This window comes from Eurosta solidaginis, chromosome 2 (assembly GCF_040869045.1).
Source record: "Eurosta solidaginis isolate ZX-2024a chromosome 2, ASM4086904v1, whole genome shotgun sequence".
In the NCBI taxonomy this organism is placed as follows: domain Eukaryota; kingdom Metazoa; phylum Arthropoda; class Insecta; order Diptera; family Tephritidae; genus Eurosta; species Eurosta solidaginis.
In genome coordinates this window covers 47,723,019-47,735,966 of record NC_090320.1, presented here as the reverse complement: position 1 = coordinate 47,735,966, position 12,948 = coordinate 47,723,019, and the positions used below count along the sequence as shown (strand labels likewise).

Genomic DNA, 12,948 nt, shown 5'->3' with positions numbered 1-12,948 from the left:
TTCCACCACGCATACGCAAAAAAATAATTTTCGATCCTGCGAAAAAAAAATGGCGAAAGGGTCAATTTTTCGACCAAAACCCAAATAATTTTATTTTTTCAAAAACTGTTGTAAAAACGTTGGCGATAACAATTTAAAAAAAAATATTTTTTGGGTTTTGGGGAGTGTTGGCCTTTTCGCCATTTTTTTTCACAGGCTCGAAAATTATTTTTTTGGGTATGCGTGGTGGAACTTTTTTTCCTCAGCCCAAATCCTATCGAAAAATCGATGGCGCGATATTGGTAAACTTTCGTCCATACAAATCGACCCAGGTTAATGTACATATCTAAATAAGTATTTACATTTGCATTTAAAATTCGAACTTTTTAAGTCCGAAGACAAGAGTTGGATCCGATCTTTTATTATTTAAAGGACAAATAAAAGTTAGATGCTATGGACGGAGTTATCCAACTGAAACGAATTTATACCAATCAAGTCTTCTAAAAATCTATATATGGCCATTTGAAAATTTTACATTTACATAAAAATTTTATTGAAATGTGCGCACTGCGCACTGCCCACTTATGTATTAAGATATGGTTAATTGTATGGTTTTTCTATGAAAAATGTCTATCGTTAATTAAAAAATTTTGAAGTGTCCCTATAGATTTCAAATGCAGATATTAAGGAAAATCGATTGGTATAAAATTCGTTTCATTCGCATGAGCCTTTCCTTAGTTTTGGAGACAGAATTTTATTTTGTTTTCGGACTTATGAAATAAAAGTCCAGATTTGAATTTTTTTGTGACCTTTTTGGAAAAAGTTCCAAAAATAAAAAGGCTGCATGATTCATCATGATAATGCTATGGCGAACCCCGGGCTCCTATGAACTTGCACCTAGGGCAATTTTTTGACTCGCAATTGTCCCTCTAATCCTCTAACCGCTTTAAATTAAAATTAACTATAAGATAAATTAAATAAATACGATATACTTAAACGTTGGATTTGAACTTAGAGTAAAAACAAGTAAAGGTGTCTATGTTCGGGTGTAACCGAACATTATATACTCAGCGTGAGCTTCAATTGCTCATTTCATTTCAGATAAATTACTTTTCTACATAACACGTGGCACCGCCCATTTAAAAAAATTTCTCCCTATTTCCTCTTACAATAAAACTTGATAAGTGAAATATCAATGATTCAAAACTATGTTTTGCTAAGTTATAGCTTCTTAGTCTAATCTACGACCCTTTTAAACCTGTCTTATATCTGAGTTGCCGTGGTTTTTATCCGATCCCGTGCATTTTTACTAGAAATCTTTTCTACTATAGGGAAAATTTGTGTACCCAATTTTATTACGATCCGTTAATTTTTCTTCGAGTTATGGCTCCCGAAACATAGAAAATTGCTTAGTCATTAAAGGGGCGGTGCCACGCCCATTTTTTTGAACTTTGATGTTTTTCCTATTTATTGTTATAAATTCACTTGGGAAATGAAATACCATTAATCTAAAGCTCTTTTTTGCAAAGAAATAGCTTACTTTATTCGTCCACGACCCTTTTAAAAATCTTTTATATAAAAGTGGGCGTGATCCTTAACCGATTTCGTTAATTTTTCTTCAAACCATCCCTTTAATAAAGGCAACCTCTCTGTCTAATTTTGTTACGATAGGTTTAACGATTCTAGATTTGTGATTAATAAAGGGCAAAGCAACATCAAAATTTTAGAAATAAGGTTTTTAAATTAGAAGAAAATTTTTTCTAAGCGGGTCGCCCCTCGGCAGTGTTTGGCAAGCGTTCCGGGTGTATTTCTGCCATGAAAAGCTCTCAGTGAAAACACATTTGCCTTGCAGATGCCGTTCGGGGTCGGCATAAAACATGTAGGTCCCGTCCTGCCAATTTGTAGGGAAAATCAAGAGGAGCACTACGCAAATTGGAAGAGAAGCTCGGCCTTAGATCTCTTCGGAGGTTATCGCGCCTTACATTTATTTTATTTTTTTTTTATGTGTATTATTTACTAAATAATCAGGTATTTTGTGTTTTCCAAAGTGTTATATATATAAAAAGTGGGCGTGGTTATAATCCGATTTCGCTCATTTACAATACCAATCTATTCTGGGTCCAGATAAGCTCGTGTACCAAATTTGGTGAAGATATCTCAATATTTACTCAAGTTATCGTGTTAACGGACAGACGGACGGACGGACACTGATGATTTTGATATATCTATCTCGATTCCTGTATACCTGTACAACCAACCGTTATCCAATCAACATTAATATACTCTGTGTGCAAAGCACGCTGAGTATAATAAGATATTCTACTTAGCACACATTTCAGATAAGCTTTGCGCTCTCATTTGAAATGACATTTAATGCTGCGATAACTCGGCTGCCAATTACCAGCTTGTCGATAGGGCGTCACACGATCCCTTAAGCGCTTGAAAAGAACAGAAGAGAAAAATAAAGTAACGTAAGAGTAATATTTAACGGAAGACCACCCTATCTCAGCAACTGGTTCCAATATGCCTTAACTGAGAATATTTTTGAAAAATGTATACGAGCCAGACCGTTTTCGAAAAAGCAGCCGTGACTAGGTAATCTTCCGAGCAGCCGCCCATATATTTTTAAATAGTGAGTTCGAGCCGTAAAAGAATCATGCTTTTGAAGTATAAAATCTATTTACCTGCACCGTACTCCACGGCAACTCGCCTTCAATGCTCAACTGACAACCGACATTGCTCTCCTGTTTCCACGCTTTGATTAATCTTTCATCAATCTCATCGCGACAACCAAAAAAACGAATCATTTTCAAGTTTTGCGCAATGTGTGGCAATTCCAGAATTTTTTCATGCGTAAAAACGCGGCAGTACTCAAAGTTAAGTAATTCCAAAAACGCGCTCCCACTCAATAAGCGCACCCAATCGTCGAAACACTCATTGCATCGCCATGGTCGACCATTTATAGAAGCCGATTCACGCATGCCAGCATACTCTCCCTCACGCCAAACGCGTTGTGATGCATTTTCTAGAAATACAGGCTCATTTTCAAAATATAATGCGCACAAAGATTCACTGCGTCTTGCTAAGAGCTCACGAAATAGATGTCTCTGAAACTGTGCATACTCATTTAACCAATAAAACTTCAATTCTTTCAACTGCGGTAAACTCAAAAGAGCAGATAACATCTTAACATCTGCCAAAGCAGTCATATGTAGCACCTCCAATGAGAGAAAATGTGGGCACATCTCTCTTATAGTTGGCGCATGTACCAGCTCCTTACACTCCACTATATTTAGCACTTTCATTTGCAGTGAGCGATAAGTTTTGCGCATGAGACGACGATGCATATTTCCGCAATCCTGCACATTCAACACCTCCACATGATGTAACAAATGAAAATGTGCACCCACAAGCCAACGGGTGCCGGCATCCAATAATTGTAGCGCACGCAGCTGTGGACAATAGCGCGCCAACTCACGTACCGTATATTCGGCTAGAAATTTACCTTGAACTTCAAAAACTTGCAGCGCAGTGAAATGCACCAAATGTCGACAAAGAATTATATTCATAAAACGTTTGGCATTTTGCATCATATTCCCCGGTTGGTCGGCAATAAAACGTTGTATAACGGGGAAAAAGAGTACGCTATTGAAAATCAAACGGCGTACATATGGACCAACTAAAAGGCAAAAGTCCCATAATTCTGCATCACTCAATTGGTGTATTACCTTGATTTGGTAGAGGGAAAAGAGTAAAGTTGTGTAACGTTGACTCCAAATATCCACGATGAGTTTGTAAAAATAGAGACAAACTTTGGCTAAAGCGATTTGACTTCGCAGAGGGCATTGTTCAAAGATATATCGCAGGCAGTCGGGGTTCAGATTTGACAGACTTGGAGAGCCTGCTAAAAAGGGATCTCCTTGATTGAGGTAATAAGTTGTAGAGGATTCTTTCAGTATGCGAAATTCGGAACAGGTTGAAAATTGTGGTATTGTTGAGAGTTTCATGAAGCTGCAAAAGCGAAATGGTTCTATTTAGAAAACTGAGCAAATCGTGCTACCGAAAATTTTATTGAAATTATGACGTTTATTTTTCAGGAAAAAATTTCGCCTTCATGTGCTTATCTTAAATTCTATCTTTTGAACCAGGTTGTTGTTGTTGTAGCGATAAAGACAGTCCCCAAGGAAGATTTTGGGAAGTGCTATCCGGTAACAAGCACCATTAAGGTGGCACTCGGGAACGATTTGACATGATCCATTGAACCTTCTAGACTATACCGCCACCCACCTATTAGTTACCTGAGGACAGCTCCGTCCGACCACCGCTGAGTTATCTCCTAGGGAGAATCGACGTATGTATATGAGAACAGGGCAAGGGGCTTGCTATGGACCAATAGGGTTGACTGCGAAGTCTCAACGTCCTTGTGGCCATGCTTGGATAGGTAAGGAACCAGCTTCCTGCTCAAACTGAACACATCTGCGGTGAGGGTACTTACGAGTTGATCTACCACTTTTTCTGCTTATGCCCGGCGCTTCAAAGAAGAAGGCTCAGATTTCTGGGCTCACGCTTCTTCGCCAGCCTGGCAGAGGTTGGGAAAGTGGACGTCTCTCTTCTTCTTGGGATCATCAGGGAAAGCAAGTGGTTCGTTGAGGACCACTAGGAGGTAAACGAATTTGCCGCCACCCTGTACTTACTGAGGGCACTCACAATGAACAAAAATGTCCCCGAGTGGAAGTGTTGGTAACACCCACGCGCGCCCTCTTAACCTAACCTAACCTACCTGAGGATCTTGGGGTCACCAGGGCCTCGCTTGCTAAAAAACAGAATTGATTGTTGGGTTAGAGAAGCTATATATTGCTTTGGAAACCTCTTGAAAGTTTTGCATACATAGCCCCTTCAATCATTTGGTATTTTAGTAGCTTCTCGAAGGGCATACCTTCCGCGGGCATTTTTTAAGCCCCCTTACCCGCTGAGGATTATGTCACTTGGCGCTCTGTAAATAGTCAGATTTTGTGGGTTATACTTTTCTTTTCTCTTTTTTTCTTTTTTGGTGAATTTATTTTCAGAAAAGAAAACGCCATTAGATCTTTGGGAGATCGCTCAAACCTCCCATCATCAAAGTGGAACGACTATTGTGTTATTTTCGGAAATGGCACAAGACACCGTTATTCAACTACTATCATCATCATCTTTAATAGGTGCTAAACGACTCATATAAATTTAGCCTTTGCCTAACAAGTCACACCAGTAATACCTGTTTGCCGATAGCTGACGCAGCTTGTTTATACTAAGAGAGACACAGTCTTCCTCGTTCTGTCTCTCCCAACTCAATGGAGGGGTAGACCCTTTCTCTGATGCTGAATTCGGGCGTCGAAAGAATTTTTGTATCAGGATAAAGTACGTACAGCTCATCACTCGAAGAACTTTTCTACCGAATAGACCATTACAAATTCTCTCTCAACCGTCCATTTGGCAAAGTCATACATTAGATCAGGTATTATGGGAGAGTTCCAGAATGTGATTTGTGTTCGACGCCAAGTAGGATCTGTCTTGTGACTCTCCTTTTGTCTCATTTGTGTGCATTAAACGCAACACAACGCGAAAAATGTGTAAAAATCAAGTTTGCATTTCTTACATGTCAAAGGTCTCCCTGGTTTCACAACAAATGATAGCCACTAAACAGCCCTCCAACGGTATTAAATCTTCCAACTTCCACGACGCTGATAGACGATTCAATATGGCCGAAAGTCTTCGAATAGATAACTGTAAATAAATTATAACTGTTATACTGAGTTATATTTAATTTATTTCAACATACACTTCTGGGCAACCCGACAAGTTTAATTGTTTGCTCATTATTATTCATTCTATTATTATGTAAAACACAGTCAGATTTAAAACAAAAATGAGCGATAACGTCTCTAAAAAACGATAGGTCAAGGACGTAACGGTTAACGGGTATTTTTAACGGGCTTTATTTTAACAATCGTTAAACGCAAAGTGGTTTCCAACTTATCAACACAAGAGATGTTGATCAGCACGACAGCTGTTGATAAGATCTCAGCTGTTTTATGAGTAACTCGTGACCCAGTAGGAATATTGAAACTTTAAGGTTCATAAAGCAAGGGATATGCGATATCGCTACAAGTCCTAAAGAATGTTCCTCAAATCCTTCAAAATAAAATATTAACTCCACGAAGGTGCCGTGGGTGGTGGTAGCGTGCTCCGCCCATCACACCGAAGCTACTGGGTTATTGTTGTTGTTGTAGCAGTGCTTCGCCCCATCCAATAGGTGCGACCAATCACAAATTGTCATCATTGTCCTCTAACGGGAGTCCAAGGAAACTTGTAGTTTCAACAGGGGTAGACCATAATGAGAGGGGTGTTAGAGGCGTTGGTTCCACATTACAATTAAAGAGATGGTTGGTGTCATGTGGGACACATTGCAAGTATGGCATACATTTTGTGTGTCGGGGTTGATTCTGGATAGATAAGAGTTTAACTTGTTACAGTATCCAGATCGAAGTTGAGCTAGAGTGACTCGCGTTTCCCTGGGGAGTATGCGTTCCTCATCCGCAAGTTTTGGGTACTATTCTTTGAGTACTGGATTCACCGGGCAATTCCTGGCATAAAGGTCCGACACCTGTTTGTCGAGTTCACTGAGGACCTGCTTGTGTTTTTTTGCTTCATACGGCTGATTTCTCAGGTGCCGTATTTCCTCATAATACTTACGAAGATGACTCCTTAAGCCCCTAGGCGGTGTTGGCTCATCAATCAGATGTCTCTTGGGATGTCCAGGTTTCTGGGTATTCAACAAGAACTGTTTGGTTAGCATCTCATTTCTCTCCCTGATGGGGAGTATTCCCGCCTCATTATGTAGATGAATAAGAAGACAGCCCGTGGCGGTTCTGAGAGCAGTATTTTGGCAGGCCTGCAGCTTCTTCCAGTGAGTAGTTTTTAGGCTTTGGCGACCATATAGGGGACGCGTAGCATGCAATCGGCTGGCCAATTGCTTTGTATGTGTACTGCCAGCAAGGGATTTGAGGATTTTATTACGGCTCTGGATTTTCAAACGTCACAGCCAAGATTTTGGGGTGTAGGACAGTCGGTAGCGTAGTGCAATCGACGTGGATGTTCAAAAAGGTCGACATTTGGGACGTCCACGTTCTAAATAAGGTCGCGGAGGATTTAGTCGGTGATAATGCCAGGTTTCGTGAGGCGAAAAAACTGGAGATATCAGGGAGGTAGCCGTTTATTTTGTTCCAAAGCTCATCGATCTGTGGGCCTGGGCCTGTGGCCATTATTGTGCAGTCATCGGCGTAGGAAACGATAGTAACTCCTTCTGGTGGCGAAGGTTGCTTTGATATGTAGAAATTAAACAAAAGTGGGGATACCCCCAAGCTACTGGGTTCAAGTCCTGCAGCATCGAAAATTAAAAAAAAAGTTGTTATAAGTGGGTTTACCCCTCGGCAGTGATATGGCAAACACTCCGAGTGTATTTCTGCCATGAAAAGCTTCTCACGTAGGTCCCGCTGTTGTTGTTGTTGTAGTAGTGCTTCGCCCCATCCAATAGGTGCAACCGATCACAAATTGTCCCGTCCTACCAATTTGTAGGAAAAATTAAAAGGAGCTCGTACAAGTTGAAGAAGAAGCCTCGTTTTTAGATACCCATTATAAGGGTAACAGCTATGGTAAACATATGGGCAAGTTGCTAAAGTATGTATAGAAGGTTGTGTGTAAGAGGAAACCGGGCGTTAAATCCGTCAAATTTTCACGCTTCACCGAACCTAAGAAAAGAAGTAAAAATAAAATTGGGATAGCCGGAAACGGAGTGTTTTATCGGATATGAATACGTTACTAACGGCTACTAGCACCTGCTATTACAAGTCCAAACCTTTGAAATCGGCGTCTAAGCAAGATAAGGATAAGGATATGATAGCGTGAAGAATAGGAATAAGGATAGAGGAGGATGGGATAGAGATGGGATTTGACATAGAGATATACCAGTGCCCTAGAGAGCTTCGGAAAACGAGACGGAGTTCACATTAGAAGCAATCTAGATTGCTTCACACCCCGGCGGGTTAGGGGGCCAGAATCAGAATCAGGCCTCATCTATCCGCGGCGGATCCTGTTTCACTAGCAGACGAGGCTCTGGCGACCCCACGTTCCTCATGGAACTTGGTGTGAGGGGGAGGGAGGGATGGCCTGAAGGCCTAATGTAGCCACATAAATCGTTGCTGTATTACCGGCGCGTACCGGATCTGTATCCGGCAAAGGACCATTACATCGATAACACTCCCCAAAGCCTTCGGGGAGCAACCCTATCGCTACACCAACAACAACAACAGACGGAGTTCACCTATATTCGTGTGAGCGGAATAAGCGAGATTCAGCAGAGCTCTACTTCAAGCAGTAAATATCTCATGCGTAACATCTATGCTGAGATAATCGGGTAGAGATATAGAAATACTACGCGAGCAAAAATTGTTCTTCCAGTACAAGTAGCATAATAATTATTGTGGAAGCCTGTCAAATTTGGGACTAGAGCCTCTTATGTTGCAACTAAGTACTTCGGAACTAGTTGGGAACAAGCTTAGTATTTAAAAAAAATAACCTTTTAAAATTTTCAATAAGCTTTTTGTTTGACATGAAAAGTAATTAATTTACATACTTTTATTTACAGGAAAAAACTAAACAATTTTGTACATAATTCATATACAAAAAAATCTATTTAAAATTAACTTTCTTCAGTCTGAGCGCATTTATGGGGCGTATGATTTTTTTGCGCTCCTCGCGATGTTTTTTCATTAAATACTCTCGTTTCTTTTCATCTTTTGAAGACTTCTTTTTCAAATCAAATGTCATCTGTCTATTACCCAGTGAACGGCCAATCGTAGTCACATTAGCGCTTGCTACATCATTGAATCTCACACGATCTTTTAAACTTATTTTCATGATTTTACCACGCATTTCACTCAATTTAAAATTGTTATCTTCTAAAGCTGTCATTTTTATGTTACGACTACCATTATTTTGTTTATTGATTGACTTTGTAGATCCTTGATTGTTGCTTTCTTGTGTACTTTGCTCATGTTCAATTTTAACTCCCTCACCGCCTTTGTGATCATTATCGGCTTCATTTTCATCCGCTTCCCGTTGTCGTTTCACATTCTTGTATGCTTTCTTCATTTCTTTTGCAAAATCTCGTATTCCTTCGTCATCAGTTGATTCCTCTCCATCCGATTTCGCACTACTACCATCATCACTTTTTTCAAAGCCAAACAGATCTTCATCATTGTCACTTTCCTCATGCGGTTTCTCTTCCTCAGCATGCAATTCATTGACACGTGCCACTTCCACATGTCTTTTAACTTCCTTTAACTTAGATTTATCAAGACGATTCAAAACAGGCACCAGCAATTTGTATTCTTCTGCGCCTTTATTAATAGCAAATTCAGGATTTTCAAACATTGCCTTAAAACGTGTGTCAGCAAGTAGATTTGGTCCTTTAGATGATGCTTTTGTAATATTTGATTGTTCATCCATGAGTTTGAGTGCGAGCTCTTGGTTGACTTTTGGAAGATTTGTTTTAATTTGTAGTCGCGATTTACGCTCGCTTTCGATTTCCTTGCGTATTTTCTCTTTGCGAAAACGTTCAAAGGCGAATGGATCCGCGACAGCTTTGGCTTTGTTATATAACCGAACATCGACGAAATATCTGTAAGAGATGAATTAAGAAAAAATGTTGATACGAAATTTTTTTAATAAATATACATATGCATAAGTGGAATTGCCCTGTATGAGGACGTATGCCGATCGAAATCAGTTTCAGGTCAGTCATGACTTTGAACTGATGCCAAGACAATTTTTTTTTTCTACAAACGTCAGTTAGGAAAATAAGCTATACGCGTTTTCCATTCATTATAGGCGCTTCTATATATTACGAGAATACTTAGAATCGACTATGATTTCTGGCAGTTTGATAAAATGGATATGTGAGCTCCAATTACCCATGCATGTAGCCTTTTAATAAATTGCTGCCAATCAAATGCTCCAATCCCAGTTCTTCTAATTCCTTTTGCGTCACAAATTGATAATCGTCGTACATATTTTCCACTACTTCTGACTCAATTTCTTCGGTAAGATTATCCAAGAACGAACACCAGCGCGGCGCCGGACCCATCGATGGCACATAGTACGTTAACATTTTTATATCTTCTTGCGCAAGGAAAAACATACCGGTTTCAGGTATGGTGCAGAAATCATTAAATGATGTAGTTGATTCGATATAAGCGACTTGCTTGCCCTTTGCAAAAAAATGTTGCCATAAGTACTATATAAATTCAAAACTAACTTTATATACTAGCATTTTACTTCTTACTGTGTTTTCATCCCACAACTTCAGCATGGCATCATCCATTGAATAAACTGTATGGTGGTTGGGATTAAAAGCTATACGCTTCACTGCTACTTTATTCAAGTGATCCTTTACTAACAGCGGCTCACGTGAACGTATATCATACAGCAGTACGTGTCCCGAAGCAGTGCCTACGCCCATTTGCAAGCCATTTTTGTTTTTTATAGCAGATATAGAAGGAAAGCTTTTAGTTCCGGGTAATTTAATTGCCACATCTAATTTTCCAACGCAGGTTTTAGTGCGGGAATCCCATGCTTCAACAATGCCTTCTTTACTACCCACAACAAGTAATTGATGTTCCGGATTAATGTCGCATGTATTTATACAACTAGCATCCGTTTCATATGGTTGTAAAAATTGGCCACGCTCCAAGTTCAAGCGATAAATATCCTGCGAAATGTATAACTCTTTTAAATGCATTTTGAGAAATACTATTTTAATACTTACTCGAGTTGTACCCACAATGAAAAGATCACAGGAAGGCTTGTGATATTTCATATCACGCCCAAAACGTGGTATACGCAAACGATAATGACGTCCGGAAGCACAATGTATTTCAACAAATCGATCACATTGCAGAAATATCTGAAGAAGTAAAGTAGTAATACCAATCGTATACAAATTTTATATTTCAAATACCAATTTGCTGTAATCATCGCTGATAGGTTCAAATGTTGTCACCTCCGAGTCAAAGCAACGTTCAAACTTAATGGATAAATTGCTGACTTCGTAGCATTTTACGCGTGGCTTGTATGTGCCCGTGGCCAAAATGTACTGCTGATCCGGGCTCATACGTATCGTCGTACACACGCCGGGCATATCAAAATCCTGTATCAATTCGATTTGTCGACGTGAATCCACTTTTTTCATTAACTGTGAACGCTTGCGGCGATCTGTTAGCCACTGAAATTAAGAATATATGAAAGTTACAATTTCCTTACTATCAGTTGGTTATGTCTGTATCGTTTACTTACTTCTGGCACTGATTTTCCCGCGCTTAGATTATATATTTTTATATCGTTTACTTCATTAACAAACATTTTCACTGCATGCTATATTTTATGCAAAAATAAACAAATATACCAATTTTCTGACAATCCAGTAGTAGGTGGGCAAAAAAAGTGAACATACAGAGAGAAAAAAAGTTATAGCATCCACGTGCGAATGAGCGAGTGTCAAACAGCACGAATCATCGCACGAATACAAGAAACGCGAAAGCGTATTGTCGGAGTGCGTGCCTGCGCTGCAATATCAAAAACAGAAGTGCTGAGTTGCTGCGTACAAATTATTTAAAGGTATTTTGAGCAGATATAATTTACATCTCTCAACCAGTGCTATCACGGGTAATAATTTACGACAGGGATCTTCTGCTAAAACCACCAGCGAGTCAGGGGACTTAGAATACGCCCGCGGCAGGTATGTTTGTCGTAAGGGACGGTATGGCCTGGAACGTTCGTTGAAGAAGGCCGTCAATGCGGAAAAGTGTTCTGCCCAAAAATATTATGTGTACCAGCCGTGGTTTCGGAGTGGTCCGGAGTCATTTTTGAGAATATCTGAAGAAGGAAGTAACAATTTTGGCTTTTCTATACGACAGCATTACACTCTAAATACACGCTTCCCAAGGCAGTCGGTTCTATGTACCGGAGCGACTCGGGATTTTTCCCGACCAAGGACTGTCATTTCAGTGTGACCATCTAATTTGTTTCGTCCCTCCCACAAATTGTCATCCTACCAGTAGCTCCTTGCAGCAGGACAGCTCCATATTCTCTTACTCCGGGAAGACATCGAATCCAATCCGGGTCCGTCTCCTGACCCCGATCCTGAGAAATGGTTTTGCTGCATCTGTCGGAAAAGAATCTTTTTAGGACGGTCGTACTCTGTTCAGTGTGTCTCGTGCAAGGGATGATTGCATCGGACAGGTTGTTCTGGGCTTGATCCCAAAACCCGACGTCCACGTAACTTTTATAAATCTTTTGTGGCTCCTTGCTGTTCACGCCCAAGGGCGTCCCGTAGCCTACACCTTAGCGCCCCCACTACCTTCCAGCAGCCCCGCTGCTCAGCAAGCCACAACAAGTACCCGCTGCTGCTCGCGCCCCACGGCGCCAACAACTCAAACAGCTGATACCACTCATAACTACAATCTTCGTTGTAGAGTCGGAAGCAATGCTTAGCAGCAGCCCCTGCCCCCGTCTTCTCCTCCTCTTTTCCGGCAGCAATCGTGTAGATCAGGGAAACAGACTCTTAGTCCCTACCTCCGTTTGCACCGTTTGCCAGCACAGAATATATATGTTTGCGACATCCGCCCAATGCAGCTCCTGCCTTGGGTGGTGCCACTTCCCTAGATGTTCTGGTCTCCGCGACGGCAACCCCCCGACAGGTTTCATCGCGCCATGTTGCCAGGGCGCAAACCCAAATCATCCGGGTACCCCAATGCTTGCCCAAGGACGCCCAGTCCTAGGGCCACAACAGCAATTGCGTCCTGGCCTTCCCCAACCCAGGCGTAGTCACCCGTCACTTACCCCCAGAGTGGCGACGTCTCCCCTTATGCACTT

At 40.7% G+C, this 12,948-nt stretch overlaps 2 protein-coding genes across 2 annotated transcripts; both read right to left on the bottom strand.

Annotated features, from left to right (window-relative positions):
• Positions 1–251: 251 nt before the first annotated feature.
• LOC137242103 (uncharacterized) lies at positions 252–5,964 on the bottom strand. Its single transcript, XM_067769473.1, has 4 exons — positions 5,798–5,964; positions 5,615–5,742; positions 2,664–3,990; positions 252–2,417 (listed from the first exon to the last, which is right to left on the bottom strand). The coding sequence occupies exons 1-4, from the start codon at positions 5,843–5,845 to the stop codon at positions 2,334–2,336; spliced, it is 1,587 nt and encodes a 528-aa protein (XP_067625574.1). The 5' UTR covers positions 5,846–5,964; the 3' UTR covers positions 252–2,333.
• Positions 5,965–8,614: 2,650 nt separating this feature from the next.
• l(2)34Fd (lethal (2) 34Fd) lies at positions 8,615–11,526 on the bottom strand. The gene is made up of 6 exons (XM_067769472.1): positions 11,371–11,526; positions 11,036–11,299; positions 10,844–10,981; positions 10,361–10,786; positions 9,990–10,285; positions 8,615–9,697 (listed from the first exon to the last, which is right to left on the bottom strand). The coding sequence occupies exons 1-6, from the start codon at positions 11,434–11,436 to the stop codon at positions 8,707–8,709; spliced, it is 2,181 nt and encodes a 726-aa protein (XP_067625573.1). The 5' UTR covers positions 11,437–11,526; the 3' UTR covers positions 8,615–8,706.
• Between the last annotated feature and the right edge of the window lie 1,422 nt (positions 11,527–12,948).

Excerpts from the sequence above, each read along its gene's own strand:
- LOC137242103 (XM_067769473.1), bottom strand. The coding sequence starts at position 5,845 with ATGAATAATAATGAGCAAACAATTAAACTTGTCGGGTTGCCCAGAAGT. Across the intron at positions 3,991-5,614 it reads ACCAGGGAGACCTTTGACAT|CTTCATGAAACTCTCAACAA; the intron begins GTAAGAAATGCA and ends TCGCTTTTGCAG. Across the intron at positions 2,418-2,663 it reads TGCCGTGGAGTACGGTGCAG|CGCTTAAGGGATCGTGTGAC; the intron begins GTAAATAGATTT and ends GTTCTTTTCAAG.